General features: G+C 41.0%; 2 protein-coding genes across 8 annotated transcripts in view; both read right to left on the reverse strand.

The window, feature by feature from the left end:
- The window catches only part of NRG1 (neuregulin 1), a 199543-nt gene that overhangs the window by 95736 nt on the left and 76383 nt on the right, over nt 1-27424 (reverse strand). For 3 of the 7 annotated variants that reach the window (XM_084760649.1, XM_084760647.1, XM_084760648.1), the window contains exon 1: nt 14683-15355. The exons of the other annotated variants lie outside the window; for them this stretch is intronic. In XM_084760649.1, coding sequence (XP_084616775.1) covers nt 14683-15349 — 667 coding nt within the window. In that variant the 5' untranslated portion in view covers nt 15350-15355. Of the gene's footprint in view, nt 1-14682; nt 15356-27424 lie in introns of those variants that run through there. 7 annotated transcript variants of the gene reach the window in all.
- On the reverse strand, nt 15683-15987 carry LOC311585448 (uncharacterized protein). The gene has a single exon (XM_084760654.1). The coding sequence runs from the start codon at nt 15868-15870 to the stop codon at nt 15685-15687; it is 186 nt and encodes a 61-aa protein (XP_084616780.1). The 5' UTR covers nt 15871-15987; the 3' UTR covers nt 15683-15684.

The following is a 27424-nucleotide window of genomic DNA, read 5'->3' on the forward strand; positions in this document are numbered from 1 at the left end:
ATTGTAACTTCACATTTTCAAGGAAAAAAATTGCTACCACACCTGTGTTCACATCAGCATTCTTCACAGTAAACAAGAAGTGGAAGCAGCCAAGAGTTTACTGATGGATGAATGAGTAAGCGGATATATGTATACAATACAGTGTTACCCAGCTTCCTCATGAATGCTGTACTATGGATGGGCCTGGAGGGTACCATGCTTCCACAAAACAGGGGGAAAGAAGAAAAGGGAGGGAGGAAGGGAAGGAGGGAGGAAAGAAGGAGGGAAGGAAGGAAGGAAGGAAGGAAGGAAGGAAGGAAGGAAGGAATCCAATTGGGAAAGCCACATAATATGAGGTGTCTGCTGGAATTAAATTTACAAAAACAAACTAGAATGCTGGATGCCCGGGTCTGAAAGACCTGGGTAAATAGTAAGATATTCAAAGGAAACGTTTCAGCTTTGCCCGCTGAGAATGTTCTAGAGAGGCCTCTTTCACAGCAATGTGAATATATCTAACAGCCACCTCAACACACTGTGAAATCATTGAGATGGAAATTTTCCTGTTAAACTGGGCAGCAGGTAGCCCATTTGAGTGTCCACAGTGCTCGGGCCTCTGCAGCAATTTTGGGTCATCTCAGGACAAGAAGGTAAAATTGATATGATAAGGTTGGCTTCCCTCCCTCCCTTCCTCTCTGACTCCAAACCTTGGAAAATAAGAGACCATTCCTTCTGTTTACAAGGTTCAAAACTGAAGGTGGGAGTCAGTGGGCCTCAGCTGAGTTCTCCTGTATTTTACTTCTAGATTTTCAGTTGGAAACGTTGGCAATTTCCGTGTTACATTGAAAGTAGAGTACAGTGTACAGATTTAAAGCCACAGAGACAGTCAGCCCTGGCCCGTCATCTCCCATGAATCTGGAGACTATGCAAGGAACTGACTTGCAGACATCACTTTAATTATCAGATGCTATTTCACTACACTTGGAAGATTTCACTCTAAAAATAACTTGCTAATGATATTAACTTAAGTATCACTACTTTAAATATGCATCTAGATGAGAAAATGCTCAATTTTTTTTGAACAATGATTATTTACATCTGTAGTCACATACATGTAATTAACTCCAGCTATCAATAGCTGGTGTTTAAACTACACAGAGCTACATTTTCTCACTTCACTTACCAGCTTTGTAAATCTACAGCTATGCACATACACACACTGGCGGCATCTTTAGCTTTGTAATAGCCCTTTGCTAAGAACAAAGTGAGTATATCACCAAAAGTACATGGATGAAAGAGCTACAAATTGAGAATGGCATCAGTAATTGTCTGCCAAAGCAGCATGTAACAGCTGCAATTCAGAAGTCATATTCTGAACTGAATGCAAGAGATGTACAGCTTTAACTATTCTATGCATAAATAAATTCGCAATGCTCAGTAATCCAGAACATGCTTAGACTACAAACTGTAATAGGATAAATACAAACCTAGTATCTTATTCTATTTGTAATTTTAATCCCCAAATACATATTTGTACATAAATTTATATTGCCCATTAAAAGGGTTAGATTCATTAGCAATAATAAATATCATTGAAAAGTATATTTAAAATTCAAAAAAATAAAAAAAATTCCTTTGTTGTCTATGTTTTAGCATTTTTATATTTATATTATTAGTTTATATTATGATACACATAATATATATATTCATAAGATATCATGTCAAGGAAAGAATGAGTCACCCTATCTGAGTGGTTCCATCAAGAAGTATTGCATGTTCCCTGCAAGTTGGAACATTCATTTCCTATCATAAATCCACTGTCTATACATAAATAAATACAAAAATCACTTAGTAGAACCTAATAAATACATGGTGAATGAAGGCATGATGCTGCCATTCACAGATTCATTAATTTAACAACCTCTAAGTCATAATGTGCACAGAGAAGCATTTCCTTCCTTCCACCTCTGATTAGTCCAAGGAATCTATGACCTGGCTTACACCTCTGCTTTACTTCCTCCTTCCTTACTCTAGTCCCATTATCACCAAAACTTCCACTGTATCATTAATATTATGTTACTGTCTGTTCTGCTCCTGTCCTCTTCTTCATGGACTTTTAAAAGAAGAAAAATAGCAGGACCTACATCACGGAGTCATGCAACGATTCGGTAATACGTGTTAAGCATTGAGCACAGTACACATGGTTAGCCAACACTGGCTGTCCACAAACATGCCCTGCACGCTGACTAAACTCGCCCATTCACTAAGCTTGTTTGTTTTGCTTTTGGCCTTTCTCAGCGCATTAAATATCCATAACCCCTGAGCGTCACAGACATGCTTCCAAGGGTCACACTGAAACACCCATCATCTGAGGATACCTGATGCCATTCCTCATTGTCATCAGTCTTCTTATACTTTAAATGTCTTGAGCATAAAGTGTCCATGTTTCCTGCATATCACCTTGTATTCCAGTGAACAGCAAGTACTTTATCTCTGAGCCAATCAAACTGGCTGTCTCTGTTACCCTACCATCCTCTAACCTCAGAGCCTTGTTGACCATTTCTTATTGCTTTCTAACTACACAAATGGAACCTCCAGCCCAATTAATGCACATTCATGAATTTTAGTCTTCATGAATGAAGTGAAATATTCTGACCATCTTGCCTATATGATTGCCCCTGTCTTTAAATTGTAATAGTTCTTCTGTGATCTTACTTAATAAAACCCAGACACTTCAAAAATCACTGTTGCTTCTTTTTTTTCCCCTTTATTAATTTATTCTTGTTACATCTCAATGGTTATCCCATCCCTTGTATCCTCCCATTCTTCCCTCCCTCCCATTTTCCCCTTATTCCCCTTCCCTATGACTGTTCCTGAGGGGGATTACCTCCCCCTGTATATGCTCATAGGGTATCAAGTCTCAGCAACAGTCATCCCTTACTGTACTGAGTCTATCTTGATAATGAGATTTCCGCCTTATGAGAGTGAGATTGTCATGGAATTCAGGGACTCTGTGACTCTTTTCTCCCACAACTATGAGACACTATTTCTCGTCTCCTGGATTGGCCTGCTGCTTTAGGGCAGTGAAAGGTCACAGCAGTGAGTTCAGGTGCACACATGCGATTGACGTATCACTGTCAATGTGTGGCACTTTGCCAGTGAGAGTAGCCTTCAGCATCAGACTGCTTCGTCATCTCCTTGACAGCTGGACTGATGACTGTCCTGCTCTTCTCTTCTAATGCCAGAGAACAATGCAGAACTGATGGAAACACAAATCACACAGGGAAGGGAGCAAACGAAGCCAAAGTAGCCACATGCCCACGTCTTTATCAGCCTAGCCCTGGAAGCCCAGTGCTTTTCTTCCAGCCTAATACTGTAATGCCAAAGTTTCAAATGCAAGTAAGTGAACTGAATCATAAAAGCATGTAGTGATGGCAGCCCTTGTCTGGGGAGTGCTATGCAGCAGGGACTAATACAACTGCTTAATATTCATAAGGTGACTTGATTCTCACAGACCCACAAATAAAGCACAATCAACGTCATTTATAGATAAGGAAATGAAGGCAAAGAGACTTTAAATAGCTTCCTATCACCCACCAGAAACAGGGCTGGGATTCCGACTTAAACATGAGACTTTGGTCCCTACACCACAAGATAAATCTTTTGTGGCCTAAACTCCTTTTTGCTTTATGATGATAAATCTATGTTAGTTTTGTTATTGTTGTTGTTGTTGTTGTTGTTTGGTTTGCCTTTCTTTGTTGGAACAGTCTCATGTAGTTCAGAATGATCTCAAAGTTATTATGAAGCCTAAGCAGGCCTTAAACTCCTTCCTACTCCTTTGGTGCCAATCTCTTGAGTCCCATGATTACACATATAAGCCCCAAAGCCTGGCTATATGAAATTTTAAAACCTTACTGCATTGATTTACTTATTTGTAAGTGCATGTATGCTATGGTAAGTGTGCCAGTCAGGGAACAACTTATAGAACTTGGTTCTCTCTTTCCATCATGTGGGGCCTAGGTTTTGAACTCAGGTCAACAGGCATAGTGATGTGAATTTTAAAAGAGAATATATAACATCACAACACTAGCAAGCTTTGCCAATATGTTAAATTGTCCGATTTTATCTCAATAAATTTTGTAATGGCTAGATTCATAGGTTTACGATATGCCTTCAGATCACCCTTGGCACAATCTATTTTTATTCTTAAAAACATACAAATGCCATGCCTACTCCATAGAAAATGCTTTCTTTAGTACTGTAGAGAGCACAGGAGTGAATTGGCTGTAACTCTGAGTCTTAGAAAATGTTCAGTCCAGTAAAAGCTTCACAAGCCAGTTTGAGGATTAAATCCCAGTGCAGTTTAGGCAACAAGAAGAGGGGCACTGGAGGGTAAGGGACCACATCTTATTTAGAAGGTAAAACTCAAGGCCTGAAATTTTTTGGAAAAGTAGAGATTGCAGGGAAGAAAAATTCATGGTAGAGAAAGAATGAGCAAACCAATCGAAGGAAGAAATAAAATAAGATCCAGGGATGAGTCCCAGCTGGGATGAATGTGGTCCATATGGGTGGGAGGTGGCAGACAGCTAGAGTTCTCCAGGGAGCAAGTCTGGGGTCCTTCTGTGGGAGGACGTCGCACACTAGAGAAGAATTTATGAGATGATGTTGAGTGTTTTCTAAATATTGACTAGGATAGACTCAAATAATAAAAGTGGAATTAAAATAACTTCAACTTCATGAATCACAAAATTTCACAATCAGCTTCAAAACAAGTCCCATAAAGGACAATGACTCATCCAGCAGTGTTGATGTGTTCAAAGAGCATTAAATGCTATGATCAATGTCTAATGATTTGTCACCCTCCAATGAACATGTGAGAGAAATGCAACAGACAATGAAGACATCTGGGAACTCAGCTCTGTTCTACTCAATCCAAGGACCTTGAGAACCAAGGAATCTCTCTCTCTCTCTCTCTCTCTCTCTCTCTCTCTCTCTCTCTCTCTCTCATATATATATATATATATATATATATATTCAGTGCTCACTGATCCCTAAAGAGCAGAGCTTTTATTAAGGAAAAGTATGTTCTTTTATAAAAGTTAAAATTGTAAAATTCCATAAATATTTGACCCGTAGAGAGAACTACAAACTAGAAATATAGACAAATTATTTGATTAATATATATCATGTAGATGAAAGCACTGAATATGCTAAGATATCATCTGAATTGTTGAATCTTGTATAATTGCTGGTAAATACTGAGCTATCTTAAGAGTTTGTTTCTCTGTACTAAAGAGGTTCAGCAGGTACTGCCTTTGGATGCCATAAATCTCTAAATTCCTAATCTTGGTTATGCAATAACCCAACACAGCTTCAAAATACACAAAGGCCTAAGGCTTCTCAATAGCAAACCTGGAAGCTCTACTACATATCTGAATGAGATTGTGGTCTACCCTCAAGACATCCAGAATTTGACATTATGAAAGCCTTCTACTTAATGTCATTTAGAAGCATGGTAATGACAAGTGTCATGGATTACTATAATTACAACCCAAAATAAATTATATTTCAAGGTGAAAAATCATTAGCTATATAGAAAACGCAACAGTTTTGAATAGAGGACTTCTAAACATACTGAAAAACCAGTCTTTCAGCTATGATCCTAATCTATGGCATAAATATTAGACCCAAAGCTCCAGTTAAAATTATCAATCAGGTTCCCCGCAGCACTGAACTTACTAAACAGAGATTAATTTAGATGTCACTCAGCTCTCAGTTAAGTAAAAAGATAAAAGGATTTTATTTCATCTTTTGTTCACTTTCTCAGCAATGTGTTGGCTGATTATTTGACAGTACTTTTTCTCTTCCTTACAAAGACCTGGAGCTGCATGTTGGGAGATCTACCATGGCGCCCAGCTTTAAGAATTGTAGCATAGGGGGCTATCAGGGCTGCAATGTGAACCACGCCACCAACCACTCAAAGGATTTGCTCTGTGAGCAAAACTTAGCATCATGTCACCAGTACTGATTCCTTTTGCTCCCAGAACAGCAAGCAATTATGATCCAGGAAACCCACCAAGGGACTGCAAACAAATGCTAACAAGAGTTCAGTTCCACGGCCCCTATATCATTTCATTTATTTATGGGGCTTTTATTGCTGTGACTCCAACATACTTCATAACGTAAACACTTCCTGCTACTTAGCAAAGAAAGGAGCAACATCAAAGTCATCAGGCTAATAGTGGGGCCAGTCTGTGGTTAAGGTCTCACGGGCTCTCTCTCCCAACTTAGGAAGTAAGAAAACACAGCAAGTATGGAAGACCTACTCCATAACCCTGTTACTCTGGGACACTGGTCTTAGAATAGGGAGAAAGGAAAACAGAATGCAGAACAAGGACATTTAGGGAGATCGCTGAAGAAGAAATAATGGTGACATATTAGCTCACAGAGGGAAGAGAAAAGCAACTGGGATGTGAACTATGAAAGAAAGAAGAATAAATGAAAAGAGGGGAAACTTGGGGAAACGAAACTGATAACCACATCTTATACCAATGTCCTTGTAGCCTGAGAAATCTTTTGGCGATTTTTCCACATAGCCCCCCAAGCTTTCCTGTATCCACTGCTGCCTTCAGTGTTTCTCCCCTATTCTAAGTGCATTTATGGAAATGTATACATAGTTCAATGTTCACTTACGAGGCTGTCAGTTAGAGATGAGATATTTTTGTACTAGAGAACTGACAGCTAGGAAGGAGGAGGCCATCCCAAGAAAAGCAATTCAGCACTTGCATGTCTGCTACACTGGGCGCAGCAGTCCTGTGTCTTGCATCATGCTCCGGGTGAGATGTTTTAAGAGCTTCGGCTGAGGAACCATCCCATGCTCCTCCATCAATGTCTCTCTGGCCTATTCGCCCACTTGCATTGCACAGTCAGAAAAACGCCAATACCCAAGCAAAAGTCTGCCCTAAATTGTTACCAAATTATTTTTCCTTGTAACTAGCTGCCACATTGCTCTGCTATTGATTCTCAATTTAATTTCTGCAATTCATCTATCATACTTGAATAATGAGAATCAGAATGATCAAACCATAAAAGCCCAATACCTTCCTAGTTCTACATTAAAGAACAAATGAAAACACATTTATTATGCTTATTACTACACAGTTTTATATATATGACAAGTGCCTACAAAATTGCTTTTCTCTGTAGGAAAAAAATCGTCAGTGTATTCCAAAAATATTATCGTTCTTAAGACTGAAATCGATAGTCTCCCAAGTAAGTTCATTACAGTAGATCCAGTAGGGGGTGGGGGGAGGTGAGTGTGTGTGTGTGTGTGTGTGTGTGTGTGTGTGTGTGTGTGTGTGTGTTTGCACATGCATGCGTGCCATAGTTATTTTCTGCTTCTATGGCAGATTTTATGTTACTTTTGCTTTTTAAAAACATCTGGCTATTGAACATGGACTTAGGTGTTTTTTCTTCCTCTCTGCTGCCCAAATCTATTAATGACTAATCTCTTCCCATACAGCTTAAGTGATCTGTTCAGTTCTCATTAATCATAAAGTCATTTCCTTTTTTACTTAAGGATATTTATTATATACATGAATTATTTATAACAATCTGCACAAATACATTGCATATATTTAAATATTTTAAATTATAATAATGGCTATGTTTGATTTAGCTCATGTAAAAATATTATTCTATGTAAATTGTTATTTCCATGTGTTTGTTAAATACTAAATATAGCTCATGGGCCTCAATGTATGTCTTCTGGGATTGAGAAATCTCAGGTTGGAATAACAAAGAGAAAGCACACGCTTCGTGATCTGTCCAGCTGAACTCAACTCTTTGGTTCCCTTGTACAGACACCTCATTCTTTATTCCTAGATGTGCTCACACCTGTGCCCATGTTCCGAGATGACCTGCAACGCAAACCTAGACCCCATTTGTTTAGATGTGAAAATCCAATCACCCGGGCGAGTCTTTAAGGGTTACAGTGACTGTTCAGAGCTGCCTGGAATTTGGTGGGAATCAAGGCCCTCCAGAGGGCTGTCCAAATTTACATAGGTGTAAAATTCTCTCTGTAGTCAAATGATAATAAAGCTTTACTAATCAGAACTTGAATAAATGAGAAAATAAAACTATGAGTTATAGTTCACTTGATGTCTCTTCAACCCTTCACTTGCATGGAAGGTCTGCATAAATGTCCCCAACTGCTAAGCTTATTCTTAAAACGTAGACAAGCCATCACTGTCAGGATCACAGGAGGAAAGGGATGATGTGAAGAAGACAGTCTAACATAGAATAAGAGGGATGTGCTGCTCTCCAGTAGCCTCAGTACATGGGTACCACTATTACCAGACAGGAAGAAAGGAGCACACACAGAGGATTGCTCTTGCTTGTCATGAACAGGGACTAGTGGGATTAAGTTTCAAGTCTATCCAGGTGTAAAATAATCCCTAAAGAAAAGGGACTGAAAGATCAGAGCTGTGGGGGATATTGGAGGTCAAATACTTAATAGGTTGCTTGGCTCACAAATCTCCCTGAAATGTCTGTCCAATGCTCTTCGTGAGGAATTAATGTCTTTCCCAGTAAATGGCACATTTTAGTTGGAATGACTTTGACAATGAAAGAAATAAAACCTCAAAAACCACTTTTCTCATATACTAGTCACTGAAAGATGGTGTCCTATCTCCAGAGGGCTATTCAAAAATCATAGTTATAAACCTTTCTCTGCATTGAAATGATAAAAAAATAAAAATAAAAGCTTTACTAATTAGGCTTGGGATAAATGAGAAAATGAAACTTTATATTTATTGTTGAATATAATTACTAAAAACGAATGGGGGAAATCAGAGAGCCTTAGTCTTCCTCACTGACACTAAGTGATTGTAGAGACCTTGGGCCAGTCACTTCATCATCCCAGTCTTTGTTTCTTCACTTGGGAAGTAGCTCAATCCCCAAAACTGTTTAGCATACCTAGTTCCACGAGTACAAAGTGTGTACTGCATTGCTCAGATAGAATTTTCAAGTTTGTGCACATATATACACACACACGCACACACGCGCGCGCACACACACACACACACACACACACACACACACACACACACCTGCACAAGAGTCCACATGCACATGGTCAAAGGTACCACAATGAAGATTGCAGCACCTGACTTCACTCAAGTCTGGTGAGGCAACCTTTACCCTAATTGTGTATGGCTCTTGGTGGTTTGAGAACTCACAAGTGATGATCAGATTCTAGCCTCTCTCTAGGGCAGGGAAACTCTCAAAACTTTTGGGAAAAATATTATGACTGTTGGTGTTCTCCCCAAGCCAAGACAACACATAGAAAGCATGAGCAAAGCATGCAAATGAAAATACTTACAGCTGTGAGCTCACTGGAATCAGAAAATAACCTTACACCATTTATATTCTAGACTCGTGTGTATACTTTCTATCTCTGGAGGGCTCTGCTCAAAGGGATAGATGAAATGATGCCACTGTGGTCGAACACCACTTCCCTAAGGCCACCTGCCTACTTGGCAGTAGCTGTGTGATCAGTACCGTTCCATGATAAAGGACATTTTTATACAGATGTTCAGTTGCAGACATATGCCAAGAAGGAAAAGGGTTAAATGGAAGCAAGAGCGGAAATCTTGGGGTGAGGCGGTATGCGTATTATATCTTTTAAAAAGTACAAATGTATCCCAAAGTGGGTCCTTCCGTTCCATCCGAGCTTAGGACCCATGAGGGCCATGCTGTCTACTGCCACCCGGTGAGTTTTCACTGCCACACAGGCAGTTGAGACAAGTGCAGTGGCGAGTACACGCTGCATACCTAACATGCACTTGCTGAGGGGAAAAGAAGAAGTCATAGGGGAAACCCTGCAACACTGAGCAGAGTGGAAATACAAAATGGAAGAGGTGAGCAGAAAACTAGATGTAGTAGGTATACTTTATGGTTCACTGGGAAGTTCCTCGGTGAGCAAGAGTTACGGCCTTAGTTTGCAGGAGATGGCTAGACAGCCATAAACTTTTTAATACATTGGTTATTTAGTCTGTGCAATCCCTTCCTTTCTGCTTTGAAGGGATATCACATTGAAGTGTTGTTAAAAGGAAAGGGGAATGGAGAAAGAGCTCAGATGCCTGGATCGGAACATGATCATTTTCTGGAAATGCATACATGGTGACAGGCACGAGGATATTGCTGAGTCAGTGGAGAAGCCTGCATCTATCACAGAAAAGGAAAAGTAAGGGAGATGAAGGAGAGGAAAAGAAGCTTAAGTTGACTGTTCTAAAATGAAACATGCATGTGAGTAGTTTTAAAGGCCATTCGTTATTAAAATGAAATAAAGCGACACATGAAAAGACAGGTAGAGTATGTTTAAAATTCAGTAAGATATTGATATATAAGATCAAGTAGCTCGACCATAACAATAAGGCAGATTCAAAACACAGTTGGAAATGTGGGATGGAAAAGAGATTGGTCCGTGTATCAGAAAGGAATATAGATGAAATCTCAGAAGTAAGAATGCAAGAAAGAGGTGAGCCACACAGCCATCTGCTACATCTTAGAAAACAGCTCACCCTGGGCAACTCAAGCTGTTTCCAAGTGTGAGCAGAACACCGTATTGATGATCCAGCACAGAGGGAAAAGACTACCCTGCTAGAAAATTCAATAAAAGCAGAACAGGAAGATGAGAGCAAAATTCAATTTCAGTCACATGACTCCGACATGCTTGGCAAGTGGTCCGGGTTGAAGTACCTGCATAATTGTTAGTTGAATGCCACTTAACGCACCAGAGTTCGTCTCCAGCTAAAGTCTCAAGCGGAGGGAATGAGATGACAAGAGGAAATAGAGGTGACTGTAAGTGTGTGTGTGTGTGTGTGTGTGTGTGTGTGTAATGTGGATTTGTGTTCACATGCATACACGTCCCAGCTTGCTTATAATCAGGAGCATAGGATACTGTATATTCTGTTGTTTTAGATGTCACTGAATACTTTGGGTTAGTAAATTGGAGTAAAAGGATTTATATTCATCATTTGGCTCAAACTGGAGTTATCTGTCAGCTTCTTGCAATGCTTACTGTCTTCCATTTTAAACAAGTGAGGGTTAAGGTTGAGGGAAATTACTAGAAGTTTGCTGTTCCAAAATACCTTCAAGCCATCCAGAGACAGAAGAATCTACTTGAATTAAAAATGGGCGGTGCTTTGAAATCAAGGAGAGAGACTGTTTGGGATATTCCACTCCTCATGCTGATCTTGGGCAGATGGCAGGGTTCAAACTGTCGCTGTGGCAACAATAGCTAGTCGAGCGACCCAGTGAAGATTTAAGACAAAGCACAACAAATTTGGCGTAAGATAAAAATACCAGTATACTCTTGTTTCCAAGAGTCTGTTTTCAAGGAGGGTCTAAGATCCAAAAGCAATTTCTTTCAAGATGGTACCCTGGCTAAAAGCTAATTAATCGGCTCTTTTTCTGGCCACAGAAGCTTCTGACTTCCCCAAAGGCAGTTCTGTTCGTATAAATGGAGGACAGAAAAAAGTTTTAAAGCTTAGAAAAAGAAAAAGTTCATGGTTCAGACTGGGGATATAATAGAACTTATATCTAGCACACACAAGCCCTTGGATTTATGGTATAACAACCAACACAGAGGCACAATATTATGTGACTAGATAAAACCATAAGCTTAATATGACAATATAATCATTGTCATGATAAGAAAAAAAAACTTCAGAGTAAAAAGAATTCAAATGTGGATGTCTTCATTCTAGTTTTGCATTCAATTTCTTAAAGTCTGGATGTGTACTTAGTATACTGAAAAACACGAAAAACTGAATTACCTTATTAAGAATCCTCATTAACATAAATACTATAACTGCAGACAATTAAAAATAAATGCAGTTATGTCTTTTGTTTTACCAAAGATAGAGAATTTGCCCCAAAGTCCTTGAAGAAGGAAATAATTCTAGTATTTATAAAATAAAAATTTCAAGACAGGGCAGTCAGTTGGGCTCGGGACTAGGTGAGCAGACGGAAAGGCTGCCGTCTGTCCCTCTTCCACTGTCTCAGGCTCCAGGATGAAGAAGAATCAATTAGCCTGGCACAGATGATGACCTTGAAGGCTATAGCTCTGTGCTGAATATGCTGAGACAGAAGGAAATCGGGGAAGGGAGGGTGCAGTTCTGAAACCATGGCAAAGTGTGTTTTAGAGATGATTCTTTCTCTTGAAAACCGAAGGCATGATGGCATAGCCCATGTCAAACCCTGTATGATGAAAGAAAGCCCAGTTCTTTCCACAGCTAAACTGAACTCTCTTAATTGACACAGATGAAAAAGCATACAAGAGGACCACACCATTCCAAATACTGTCTTCTCCCTTTATTAACGTTGGCAGCCTTTCTAACAGCAGAAAAGCAACCAATTACAAGACTGCAAACGAACATTCCCTGACTAACCACACCTTGACTCACCGATGCTGAGTCTTGCTTTTTTTGCTGCCAAGTCCAAAAAGTTAAGTTTTTCCCATAGAGAAGCTTTAGCTAGCTAACCGTCTGCCCTCCAACTTTTCAAGAGAAAACTGCTTCCCAGACGTTACGGCCGACACATTTGAGAATGTTGCAGCTGCGCTCAGGCCAGAGCTGGCTTCTGTGAGGCTTTTAGGCAGCAGTAAATTGTCCCCACTTATTGCTAATGCCATAAAATCAATGCCCTGGCTAGGAAAAATGGAGAGAGAGAGAGAGAGAGACAGAGAGAGAGAGAGAGAGAGAGAGAGAGAGAGAGAGAGAGAGAGAGAGAGAGAGAGAAATACGACCTATGAAAACACTTAGCAGAATTTCCCTTCAAAATCAATCTCTTAAAAGTTCTCATGTACTTTCTAATGGGGACCTAGATCAGAGACATGTGCTGTCTGTTTCTCTGTCCTTGCATCAGATGACAAAATTACACTTTGGCTGAAGAGTTTTTCAGAAAGCTACCTTAATTTCTTCTGGCTACTTCAACCTATGCCAGCACATGTTAACTGACGCTTTCAGCTGAAAACAATAAAGACAAAGAAGTAACCTTGTCTGCATGGCAAATTCTGCCTTTCTCTGCAGGATCTGCGCTTGCTTTTTATAGCCTGTCATTTCATCTGGGTATTATTTCCCGGTCACTTTGCCAGGTGGGAGGAGGCAGCAAAGGCAGGGAGGCTGTCAGATCTTTAATGACGCTTCAGGGACTTGATAAAGATGCAAAGCACTGTCTGCATACAGGAGGCTCTCCTAATTACACCTGACAAAGCAAGCATCCTTTCAAAGCCTTCGCACTGAGGCTGGAACACACGTCAAAAAGCTCTCAAATCGCCAGCTCAGATCAAGTGTTTCTCTGCGTTTCTCTGGCACACTGCACAACTTCCTTCTGCACAGGGCTGTGTGGAGGAGGTCTTATTTATTGTTCCTTCCAGTCTAAAGAGAAAACTGAGTGGGTGCTGTATCACAGACTCTCTGCCTTCAGCACTTTCTAACACTCAAGTGTTTTACGTGCATTATTGAGAATCAAATTATCTCCCCTCTTTTTTTTTCCCTGTTAAGTAACATATCAATGGTTAATAAAATCAAGAGTGATAGAAGACAGAAACAGAAAACACTAAAAACATTTCTTTAAATGTTGTAACCAGAAAAGCTCATTTGTTGACATTTGGAACAATCTGGCTAGCCATGGTGTCATAGCTGTCAACTTTCTGCCATAAAGCTAAGGCAACGACCTCTGCACATACCAGTGTTTCATTCTGTATTGTTTTAAATAGCATGGAGTCTTTTCCCTTGAAGGTTATTAAAGCAGTCTGAGGTAACACAACGGGTTAAATAACACATGTTGAGAGAGAGAGAGAATAAGAGGGAGAGGGAGAGAGAGAGAGAGAGAGAGAGAGAGACCTTGCTAATGGTCCTTGAAGTTTTTAATGACTGGCAAGGAATCTATTTAAATATTTGATTACAGAGGACAAAATTAATTTAGGAAAAGTCCCTCTGTGGAGAATTGCAGTCTGCCTTGAACAAAATAAATCTGCCTCTGATAAGTGCTCGGTAACCAAAAGTAACCCTCGAGATTCAGCAAGGGTCTGAGAACTGTCTCTTAAGACTGGCTGCAGTATCAAGATCAAACAATGAAAACTCAGAGGTGCAGAGATGTGATAAATGGGCAAGAGGAAGAGCTAGAGAAAGAAGACAGGCAAGTTGGGGCTACAGGGAGACAGAGTAGGGTGGAAAAGGGCAAAAGAGACTCTACAAAAGGGTAGGGGGGTTCCAAATAATGCTTATTGGCATATAGAAGTTACATGGCTATTAAAATATGAAGGACCATCAGGTGTTAACTTTTAAAGCTTTTGCAAATAAATTGAATTTAGCTTAAATCCAAAGCACAACCTGAAGATGCTTGTAGTATTTAGTTGACAAACTCAGACTTAACAATCTGTCTATACAGAGACGTTGTTAAAAAAAACTGATTCATCCTAGGGGTTTACACAGGTCCCCCCCACCCCCCCACCCCCCGCCGGCCACATGATTCATCAAATAAAACCTCCCAGTTAAAATGCAAGAGCAAAGGAAATTGCTATCCCTCTGGAGAACAGCTTCTGGAAGCTCCCACCCACCCTTTCTTTTAACAGCCATCATCATCATCATCATCATCATCATCATCATCATCATCATCTCTCTTTTGCTCTCTACTTACAAAGTTTAGGAGCAGTTTGGAGATTAGTTTCTGTTGTTTGTGGCTGAGTTGCTGACTTGGGTGTTCTCACCTCAGGGGTCCGAGCTGGAGAAGGGAAGGGTGGTGCAGTAGATAGCAAGGGAGGAAAGACAGACAGCCGATTCTTCCGGGTCGTAACTGCTGAAGGTTCAGAGGCCACAGGAACATTGTTAACTTGCACTGTAACATGAGCCTCAGGTTCAGACTGAGTCCTAGAGACAGGTGAAGTGTATGCCTCAGATGATACCAAAACAGCTGAGGCAGCAGTTGGATCCAGAGAAATAACAGGGTCCTGGCCTAACCCGCCAGGGTCAAGGTGAGTAGGAGAGTCATATTCAAATATCTTGTCTACAAATACCCACTTTAGGCCAGCAATGCAGAGGCAGAGGCTGACTAGGCAAGCTAGAATGGGGACAATGCAGATCTTCTCAGAGTTGAGGCACCCTCTCAGGCGCTCAGCTTCCAGACACACACAGCAGGGCACCGCCAGGCCCAGGAGCCCAGGGCTTCTTCCGTCTTCAGTCTGGGTGTCTGGCATGTGTTCCGCCGCCGGAAGCCCATCGAGAGATGGGTCTGCACTCAGCTGAGTGGAGGGGCTGGAGGACCTCCCGGCAGCCACCTCAGACATGTCTGGGGAATACATCTCCATCGGCTCACCTCCAGAAGGCCTGGCCTCTCTCACAGTGCATTACCATGCAGAGCCCCCCCGCAACCAAATGATACAGCATCTTGGAGGGGAAATCGATAAGGCACCCAAGTCCAAGGCCATTATCCAAAGTAAGAGAGCTCAGGAAGAAGGGAGGAAAAAAATAATAAAATAAACGAAAAAGAAAGGGTTTCTAGAAACTAGAAGTGTACCGAAATATCTTGAGCTGTTGTTTCTGGGACACTTTTCCAGTTCTTTCAAACGCTTCTCCAAACCATCCCGGTTGGTCAAGGAGGCAGGGGACCAAAATAGGAAGCGAGCCGGCGATGCCTAGCTGATTAAGTAAACCAGTTTCCCAAACTGAAAGGCATGTTTCTCACCTCAAGCGTCTGAAGCTGGTGTCTGCTTAGAGGAAGAAAACAACTGTCATGCAGGACAAGTAAAAGCAAAAGCAAGACCAGAGGCGGCGGCGGCAGCAGCAGCGGCGGTGGCAGGAGAGGCAGCAGCGACAGTAGCAACAGCATCCTGTCGTGTTTCAGCAGCGGCTGAAAGAGGCTGAATCATTACAGAGCAGCAGGTGCCTGCCCTCGGAGCATCACGGCAAACAGTACCATTGCACAAGGATATGAGGGCAGCCGGAGCCAGGAGGGGCGGTAACTCCCTTCCCCGCCCTGCCTCCACCCCCACCCCAACCACTCCTCTTTGTCCTTTTTGCGCTCAGTCACTTTTTTCCTCTGCAGTCTTCTTCATAGCTTCTTTCTCTTCCTCCCTCCTCCTCACCCTAAATACATATTCTCACTCTCTTTCTCTACGCTCCCCCCACCCCACACACAACCAACACCCCCGCCCCGTCCCCACTCTACTGCTGGCTGGTCTCTAATGAGTACCGTACTCCCAGCAACACAGGTCCGCCAGTGAGTTCCTATTTTATCCAATTAGAAGGGGGGAAAAAAAGGCCACCAGAGAAAAGAGAAGCAGCGGGGCAGCAGTTAAACTGGGTCTGCCCCCTGGCCCCCACTCCACACTCCACCTTGCTTGCTTTCAGTCTTGCTGGCTCTCTTTCCTTCACCCACTATGGGGTCAGAAAAAAAAGCCCAGGGATCGATGCTAGCGATCTAACAAAGCTGGGATGGAGGGGGTGGGGGTGGGGTGGGGGAGTGGAGGAGGGTGGAGGTGGGACCTTCTAGGTTAGACCTGAGGCTTGGCAAAGTCTGATTTCTGACTCCTCCCCAGAGAGGTAAGCTTTTCAACAGCAATCTCTTCCTGCCTGCTGCTGAGAGGCAGCATTCCTTCCCCAGCCAGGCCTCTAATAAGTTTTGTTCACTAACAGGACTCTTATTACCTGATTTTCAAGCAGCAGTTAGTACACTGTTTTCTAACCATGGACAGCTCTGCCTTTCACCCTTTCTGTGAGGCTAAGGACTTTGCAATGCCCGGTGCAAAATGCTGAGTGTGTGCTGGGGCAGGGTGGGGTGTGGGGGAAGGGGAAAAGCCCATGCCTTTCTGCCCTTTACATTTGCAATTCCCTTATTCCATCCGGAGCAGACTAGAATAACGTCAACGTAATAGGAATACTAAGCTATCTGCCGCTTCATTTTCAAATTAGCCTTTCATGTTGTCTCTACACTGCGGCGGAAGAGGCTTGAATTCCCTGGACACCGTAACAGACACCACAGGTCCTCAGCTGTAATCGCACTGCAAGTATTGGGACCCTTCTATAAGAGCAAGCCTTGTGGATTAGGCTTCGGTAGCTTTTATTTACGAATAACGTTTATGCTGATTTTGTTGTTGTTTTTTTGTTTTGTTTTCTTTTGAAACAGTCCCGGAGACTGGAAGAAATGGAAGAAACTCAGAGAGAGAGCGTGGGCTCCTGGGAACAAACACGCTGTGGTATGTCAGTGCCTGCTCCATGCTGCTGAACAATTAAGCCACACTTTACCGAGCCCGGACATCCAAACGGCTTCCAATGAACCATTCTAGTCGCCTATGTCAATAGGGATATTAAAAACTATTCTAAATCTATACTGCATCACCATCACACCAGTCCCAGGGCAGTCAAAGGTAATGCTCCAGTCTTAAAAATCTGCATCAAACACATTTTATTTTATGCAATTCAAAGCATAACTCTACTGCTTTTAATGCTTTTAAGCCATTTCAAGCGCCAGGAGGTAAGAATATTATCATTTCCTTCCAGATGAAATTACTCCCCAATTACGAGTATCTTAAACTGTGTTTTCAGTCCTATCACTAGCAACAGCAAAAAGCCTGGTCTAATTTGCATAATTGTAACCAGAATCAAGACAAGCTCACAGGCAAAGTGAGTCATCATAAGTTCACCTCTGCACAACCTCCATGCCTCCGTGTGTACACACCAGTGTACCAGTATTTTGAAATTATTCATATGATTGTTTCCCGGCTTTAGCTATTTGGTTTGAGAGAAATCTGTCTTAACAAAGATTCTAGTGATGGACATGAAATTTTATAGTGCAAGAAATCCGTAGTAAAGCACTTAACACTTAAGACTTTAATTATCATATTCATGTAAATATTCAAATACAAAGTGACTTGATATACTCAATTATTATAGTTCCTCCAAGGATTACCATGTCTAATTATACTGGGAGCTTTCAAACCTTACATTCAAGTATTGGATTGGCCCTTACCCACAGCCAAGGTCATTTAAATTTCAAAGACTGGATGGTCTCTGGTAGCTCCAAGCCTGACAGGTGTGAGGGAGCACCAAAGACCTAACCCACAGCTCTGAAAAGGTGTTACATCGCTCACACCAATAGCTGGCTAGTTCCCTAGTTGTCATATTAACCTTAATCACAGGAAAGGTTGCTGTGATTCTCTGCTTGTCACTTACAAAGAAAAGGATCATGTTACCCACAGGCCAGGACAAAACAGAGAAGGACTCCTAGGACTGTCACAACTAGCCTGTGGCTCAGGATGCACCAATCAGACTATAGGATTCACATTTCCTTAGATGTACATTTTGGGAACTCTGTGGCTCCTTGCTCCCATTGGCTTGCAGAAATCTAGCGTCCTATAAAAACTATTTTGTTTTGTTTCTGTTAAATTAGAAAATTAATGGAATTGGGAAAGGGGAGACAGAAGTGAAGAATAAAAGGAATTCTTCATTACCTCTCCCCTGTGGACCACATGCAAGAAGCTGCCTTTACCCTCCCCATCAAATCTTCTGCCTCAATAAAAGTGTGAGGAAGCCAGTGTACACGGGGCTATTAACATAGTCTTCTAAGGATGCAACACATGTGTTTATAGGGAGAGCTTCAAGGGCATACCATTGTTAACCTTGTAAAGTCCACCTTAATGAAACCCAGGAACACCCGTTCCCATGTGCTCTCAGAAACATGAAATGAGACAAAAAACTCGACGCTTTTTAAGACCCTATAATTACCATCTCCTTTGTAACAATGAAAGCTATGTTTATTGAGCTCCACCTATGTGCCAGGAACTCTCAAGGTCATAATATACACCGTGTCTGATGTTCTCTCACCCTTTAAAGTCCACTCACCTTGAAAATAAAGAGACAGGAAACTCAGGTAAGTTGGTCAGGAAATAATTATTAAGTGGTAGGGCTAACATTTTAAGAAAGTGAGATTCATGCAGTTTCTACTGAGAAAACAAAATAAAACAAAAAACAATATTTCTTTTAAAAAATAAATATAATACCTATTATGCATTTTTATATATTAGTTCAATGAGAGAATAAAGGAACTGGAGTACACAATTATAAATACAACAGACTTTGGTGTAAGGAAGCTTAAAAGAGCCTAGTTTCTAAGATAAAAGTCTTCTTAAAATTTTCCAGGTGACTTTTAAAAATTAGTTGCAAGGATTAAGCATGTCAATTCAAAGATTATCTATTTATGGTTTAAATGGAATGAGTTCTTCCATGCCTCGGTTCCAGCACTCATCTGGGGAAGATATTTCAATTATGTACCGCTGTGAAGCCAACTGTCCTGAAATTGCTTTACAACAACCACCACTAGGCTGCAGGTTGACTGAGTTCAGCTGGGTGGTTCTTCCACTGTGTTTGACACCAACTGGGGCTGCAAATCAGCTCAAGGCACAACGAGGCTGAAGTGGTCAAGGTGGCTCACACAGGAAACCAGACATCAGCTGGGAGCACCATCGGATGTCCAATGACATACCAGCACGCGGCTTCTCCACGGGCTTGAGTACCTCCCAGCATGGTCATGGTTGATGAGAACTGTCTATCCACAGGGACCGGAAGTTCAAGCTACCACTCTTGTTATGGGAGCTCCATGCACTATTATTATTATTCTTAGTTGTTCAGTAGTCATGGTGCCAGCCCAGACTCAGAACAGCAGCAGTAAATCTTAATGGAGAGGGATTAAAAAGAAGATGTGCTGCCACAACTCACTAACCACTTCAGGTATGAAAGTCAGTGCTAGAAACTGAGTCAGGGTCGAGAGGAGTCACGAGATGCAGGATGGATTTGGCAGCACCAAGTTAAACAAGCATTTCTAATCCATGTTTCCAGTATCCTAGCTTCCTTTGGAGCTAGCATCACTGGAAAAAACATGGCACTACATTATCAATGAAAATGCTTAGGGTTGGAGATCTGGCTCAGTGGGAGAGTACTTGCCTAGCACACACATGGCCCCAGTTCGATTACCATATCTAAAACTAAACAAAGATCAACAATAATTTTTTAAAAATCATTGAACATTAAATACCACTGTCAATTCAGTATAAGCTAAGTTATTTCTGCATTGATTTCATTTCTCTCTCTCTCTCTCTCTCTCTCTCTCTCTCTCTCTCTCTCTCTTTCTCTTAATGAGACATATACTAGCTTCAGGAGATGAAAGGAGCTGACAAATGTCATTTTGCTTTTGACCCTATAACCCAACCTTTTTTCTTTTTTCTTTTCCATTTGAAAAAGCTTGCTAAGACTTCTAAAATTTACAGCTTTAAAAAGAGAGGGGATTTGCTTCATATTGTATAATACAGAATGGTGACAACAGAAACATCATTTTGAGATGATTACATGTATAAATGGTAAGTCACATATTTATTTGTTAACAAAATGTGAAACTGTTGGGTCTACAAGAAAGCTCATGGGCCCAGAAGGAGCTTTACAAACTGGCTATCAGAATACAAACACCCAAAGGCCTCTGTCAGACTAAAACATCCCTCAGTCTACATGGAACTTCTCATATTTTTCTAAATCATGGGGCCTTATTATGTATTTATTTTTCCTTTAGTTACACACCCTCAATGTGTAGCCCAGGCTCACCCAGAACTTATCATATATCCCAGTATGACTTCTAACTCACAGCTGTCTTCCTGCCCCAGCTTCTCAAGAATAGGGACCATAGGCAGGTGCCATCGTACTTGGCTTCCAATCAGATCCTTGACTATATCATTTCATAGACATGTGTTCAGCTACATGTTACTATTCAAGTATATCACACATGTGTGCATGTGTGGGCACACACACACACACACAAATACACATACAAATACACACACACATACACACACACACACACACACACACACACACACACACACACACACGGAGGGATAAAGAAGGCAATTTCCTTGAAGGTAAAAATGATCAATAACTTCTTATCCTTGTGATCTATCCAACATCCATATTTTGTTTTATTTTCCTTTCTAATTGAGATTGAATAGACTTTACTCCCTTAAATATACTGGCAGGCATTTGATATCCCTCTGTCTAAACTGTTCCATGTATTTCCTCACATTTTCCTGTCTTTAATGTCCAGATCACGCACTTCCTTATACATTTTTCTAATTGTTCCAAACTATGTCTTAAAGTGAAGTGAGCCTGTCCCGTGATTATCAGCCATCACAGAGCCTACCAAAGTCAATAGAAGAGTTGGACAAATGAGTATTTAGCTCCTTTCCCAGTAATTCTCTCTCCCCAGTGAGAAGTTCCCTTATGTAGCAAGCTAAGCCTGCATGCTATTTCATGATCCTTCACAGGACAGATGAGGGCTGACAGAAAGCCGTTTCCTCTCTGGGGCAGGGTTGCTGCACCCATTTGGAGCAGAAATCAAGATACCATGGTTTACTCTTTCTCACCCACTGGGATGGTGCCAGACAAGAGAATTTTACTTAATTTTAAACATTATTTTGTGAGATGCCACATCATCATCATCATCATCATCATCAATTGCCTGTAGTTCTCGATTTGGAACATGTTGATCTATTGGCTCTGGCACCCTTTGTCCTTCATACACAACTCAAGTAGAAGGCCTGAGGTGTAAGGTCCTGTGGAAAGTTCTTTCTGTTATACATGATAGTCACGATACATTCATTTTACTTTTATGAAGTTGATGTTGCATTCTCCATAAGTGAAATGTGTGGCTAAATACAAACCCACTTCTATAGGCCGGAAATATTTAGTTTTGCTGTCTTAAACGAAACATAATTGTACATATTTATGTAGTACAGTGAGATAATTCAAACTGCATACATAAGCTATAAGTGTTGAAACAAATGATTAGCATTTTGTTGCCATATGATTTCTTTAATATGCATCTTATTTTAATTTCATGTCACTTTCTGTTGAGATTCTGGTGGATATGTTTTGAATGTCAATGGAAGTAATGACTACAAAATGTGAGTGCCATTGAGCCGTACACGCAAAAGTGGTTAAATCCATCAAATGTGACTTTTCATTTAGTGAAAAATGCATCATAGCTTCAGCTTATCTAGCGTTTAGTTTTAACGGGCCAGTATGCTACTTATGCCTGGCATTATTGGTGAGCTGGACTAAAGTACAGGTTTATTGTATAGGTTGCCCTTTCTTCTATGAAGGATCAGTATATAACGCAGAGGCTGAGGGTTCAGCTTCAAGGTAGGGTGCTTGTCTTGCATTTGTGAGTCCCTAGTTCAATACCAAGCACAAGAAGAAAGGAAAAAGAAAGGTACTGCCGGGTAGATGGTTTTGCAGCATTAAATATGTTGCAATTTACAATTCATACTAAGAACTTCAAAAACACAATAAAAGATATAATGAAAATCATGGAGTAAATCAGTTCTAAATGATTTCTATGGGAAAGGGTTTACTCTATACCACTTCACGCTACTGAAGTGTTTACGTCTCAGTGTCCAGTCCCACCCCATTTCCTTATCTGTACCTATGAGCAGCTGTCTTGTCGGTTTTCTCTGTAATTCCCGTAGTTTTCTTTTCTTTTTAAATAAATGCACCCAACTCCAGAATGTAGGCTATACAAGCACCTCGATCTGTTTCTACTGTTTTCCTAGCACCTAGAACATGAGTGGTGCCCAGGAGCACTTACGATGCGTTTATTCAGTACACTGATAGAAATGAAACATTATCCTAAGAAGGGATATATAAACTGGGGGGGGGGGGGGACCCTCTCCAAGAGACAGGCACTTTCTGTAAAGCTTTACCTGGGTGAGTACATCAATAATGTTAAGTGGAGGAGGTAGGACGAGGGAGCATGTGTGTGATGGAAAGAAGGAAAACCTAAAGGAAAGGCTTTCTATACATCCCCCAGGGTTTTGTGGCTGGATGGTCATTTATATACATTGGCCTAGTCACCTTAAGCCAAATCTCTCTCTCCTTGGTTTTATCCCTAGCTTCTGTGAAGCTGCAGGCATGAGGCAGCCTAGCTAGTTGAGATCTGCTGTCCAGTTTTTCCTGTTGAGTCTCAGAACAAGTATAACAAAAACATTAAGAGGCAGTTTGGCTTTTAAAGACACACACATACACATACACACCACACACACACACACACACACACACACACACACACACACACACACACACACAAACAGCCTATAAAACCTTAAACAACAAGAAAACCCTGGACTACATAATAATTTGAGGCTACCCTTGGCCATATAGTAAGACCCTAGCACACAAATAAATAAATAAATAAAAGTAAGCCAGCCAGGTATGGTGGCACATGCTTTTAATCCCAACACTTGACAGGCAGAGGCAGAGGCAGCCACAGGCAGACCTCTATGAGTTTTAGGCCAGCCTGGTCTATATAGTTTGTTTTAAGATAGTCTTAAGATATAGTGAGACCTGAGCTATCTCAAAAACAAGAAGAAGAAGGAGGAGGAGGAGGAGGAAAGAAAAAGAACCTGTCCCCCATGAATTTTTGGCTTGCTTTATGAAATTATTACTAAACTAGAGCAGAAATTTGAATACCATAAAGCACAGCATATTGCTTACAGTAAATGTTATGGAAACATGTGTTCATTTGATCTTTGCTTAAGATAGATATATATGAAGGGAACCATGAGCTATTCATAAGAAAACAAACTGCCCAGAAAACCATCCAACTTCGCACAAATCTATACACGTAAGAGATGCATGCCGAGTGTCTGGACTAAGGGAAATGTCGGCAGCGGATTGCCTGGTGTTTTACTTCTTTAAACGATCTATGTCTCTAAATGTGAATGACTTTGGGACAACACAGACCCTACAGCTTGCAATTCAATTAAACTCTCTGTCGTTCTCTCTCCTTGTTGCTGATTCAAAAGAGAATGTAAAGTCATGCCAAAGGGGGGAGGGGAGCTAAAATACATATGTAGTTTCCAGAACTGATTTTGTATTCTGAGTGAGTCACGTACCTGGCAGCATTGCTCTTGTAAGGTCATAGCATTACGATGGGCACAGAAGCTGAAATATCCACTTAAAAGGAAATGCCAGCTTCACGCACTATTCCTGCTCCTCAGTCCAAGCAGGTAGAAGCCTTACCTTTATTCTTTCAATTTTTATTGTTTAAAAAAAAAGTGTGATTTTGAAAGTCATAAGGTAAAAGATCTTAATACTTGCCCATCCACTACATCTACATAGAGGACCTAGGTCCAGTTCACGAATGGTCCTTGGTTGAGGGCTTCCCTTTTCTGAGGAATAGAAGAGGGGAAGGGGGGACTGGGAAGAGAGAAGAGAGCGGTCTACAACCTGGATATAAAGTCCCAGATTGGATGGGAGGCAGAAGAGCAGAAAAGAGACACATCAGATGACTGACTTATTCTGAAATATGACGACCAGAATATCTGGGACACAGCAGTGTACTTAAGAAAAACATATTCCGTTCTCTGACATAGGCCACAGCTTACATATTTACATATTCTGCCTAAGACTGTGATGACATACATATACCATGCACACTGGGGTATTTGGGATAAAAAATAATGTTCTGTATATATGACTTGCAAAAATAAAAGAGGTTGTTGGATAGATCACTAAGTGTACATTTCTTAAAGCAAATATAGGAAGTGTTAATGATAAGACCCAAATAATTGGATTAATGTATACTTCATTTAAATAGCAGTAATGAAATACTGGTATCCTTAAAAACATTCTCATGGCAATTTTTGCTCACAAATATATTAACAGAAGACCCAGAATTTTTATCACTAAAACTCATATACTTATTCAGAGAATCAAAATCTTTTACCAACGCCATACGGCACACATTAAAACAAGTCACTTTCCTTCCCTATCCCCCAATTGCAACTCCACTGCCTTCTCCTTCACTGGTACTAAAATTGTATCAAACATAAGAGATTCACATGGCTTGGACCATTTTGTAATGGCAATGAAGTATACGAAAAACCATTAATTGCTGTCAAATTAAGTTTTTCTGGACACCCCTCCCCCCCACTACCAGTTATTTATTGAGAAAGCAAATGCAAAAGTCAATATATCAATTACTAGGGAACTCAAATATCTATAAATGATGTTCACACTAGTGACAAAACCAGGAGGAATAGATCTCAAGCTCCTGCAAAGTGAACGAATTGTTGAGATCATCCACCGCAAACATGTCCTTTCTAATAGCCAGCAAAGACTACAGGCCGCAGGTCCTTCTCCCGAGGTGTGATTGCTACCCAGTGATGCTCACAGACATTGCATAAATTATTAAATATGTGCGATGTTGTACAAGGCTCCTCCTAACATTCTATATTTACCTAAATCATTATCACTGATAGCAAGGGGCATTTATGGTGACTTAAGCCAGCAGGAAAAGAACTTCTTGTATATAGCACCACAGTGCTGAAAGCCCCTACCATGGGCTTCTTTTCTATCTTCACACCTCTCATAAGAAAGAAAGAAAGGAAGAGTTTTAATTAAATAGTTCAAATTTGTCTAAATGGGAGTCTAAACCTTTCAAAGAATTTCTCAAAATCTTCCCCACACCTTTGCCATGACTTACTCACTGGAATTTGGACAAATCACCTGTCTCCAGGCTAAAGCCCCTCAAGGCAGGTTAACTGCCTAGACTTAGCTCACTCATATCCCATCGGTGGCTTCCTAAGTGTCTCCTGCTATATACTGTCTGGTACTAAAGGCATCTAAATGTTTTTTCTTTCTTTTTATGTACAGCTAGACCCTACCATTCTCCTTTATCTTTAACAAAGACTCAAAGGCAAAAGCTGGGGTTGGGCACCATCAGGGTCTATCAAGATTAAATGCAAACATTGATCTCCAAGAAGGTACAGAGGAAAATGCTAGTACTTAGCCACGTTTCCAAAGTATCTAGATATTTAGTGAAACCAAAGGACAAACATCACAGCCATCAGAATGCTTTTTAAGAGCATGAGATATCTGTAGTCCTCCCATAGAGAGAAGTAGGTATACCTTAGCAGGGGGAGGGAAATATTTACAACAACCAAAAGCTGAAGAAAAATAAGTAAATGTGTCGAATGAGAACAAAAATACCAGAAAATCAGGGCTGGATGCTTAGGTTTCCCAAGTCAGTCTGAAATGGCATTTCTGTAATTTAGCCAAGATTCAGCAACTAATTAAGAAATTGGACGCTCAGCACTTAAAGTGATTTTTTTTTTTTTTTGTAAGTCAGCAGGGAGACAAGTTGGGAAACCTCAGGATAACCTGAATTCCAAAAGCAGATTTCAAGTTTTAAGGTCACACAATACATGTAATAAAAATAGCTCCCATCTCCAAAGTACTGAAATAAATGTGCTTTGACTGAGAGGGCCTGCTCGGCATGTGTAGGAGGTGGCTGGCTAGTCAGCGGGCACTGTGTTGGGTTATGGAGTCGTGGCTCCATATTCATTATATTAATTAAGATCTTTTCCTCTTATGTAAAAGGAGGGAAAGCATAATTCAAAGCGTGAGAAGAGCTGGGTCATCTTACAGGGTAAAAGAAGAAGCTAGCTGAAAACAAGTAGGCCGGATATTACACCAAGTCGAATACATAAGTCAACCTTTGAAATAATCTCAGTCAGCCTGCAGAGGAAGTGACGTCATTCCCACTTTACAGATGGGAAGAACAAGGGTTAGAAAAGATACAAAGAGCACATAGCTAGGAAGCCATGAATCTGAGATACACCACTATTGAAAAAAGACTTTATGCCATATGAGATGAGCCCATGCAGGAATACTCTCAGAATACAGCCATCAACTATACAAGACACTTGCTGTTGTTGAGGGCTACAGTTAAATTATAAGTAGGACTTACCTAAGACTTAAGTGAGGAGAGGTGGTCACAGGAACAAGTGCAATGCTAAGGAAGTACATGCTCCTGTAACTGCTGCTGCCTTGGTCACAGTCACTTCTCTGTGCAGTGTGGTACCCATTCCAAACGTAAGGACTTAATTTCCAGCATGAGGCATCTACTTAACTGTCCTGTTTGGCTTATTCTGGCCATGATAAAAGCACTCCATTTAAATGATATTGCCAGTAAGTACATGAGCCAAAATGATTCCACGCCGAACATCATGATGGCTCTCCCTTGCATGCTTTTTCTAACAGCAGCAAGATGAGCCAGAAACTGAGAACTCAACAGAAAAATTAAATCTCTCAGTTTTCCCCAACAAACTTTTAACAGTATCTGAATACAGTACTTAGAAACCTCTCAGATTAGTTTGGCAGTGGTGGTGCATGCCTTTAATCCCAGCACTTCGGAGTCAGAGGGAGTGGACCTCTGAGTTTGAGGCCAGCCTGGTCTACAGAGTGAGTCTAGGACAGCCAGGACTGCATGGAGAAACCCTGTCTCGAAAAAGAAAGAAAGGAAGGAAGAAGGGAGGGAGGGAGGAAGGAAGGAAGGATAA

This window comes from Acomys minous (assembly GCF_964271855.1).
Source record: "Acomys minous genome assembly, chromosome: 15".
In the NCBI taxonomy this organism is placed as follows: domain Eukaryota; kingdom Metazoa; phylum Chordata; class Mammalia; order Rodentia; family Muridae; genus Acomys; species Acomys minous.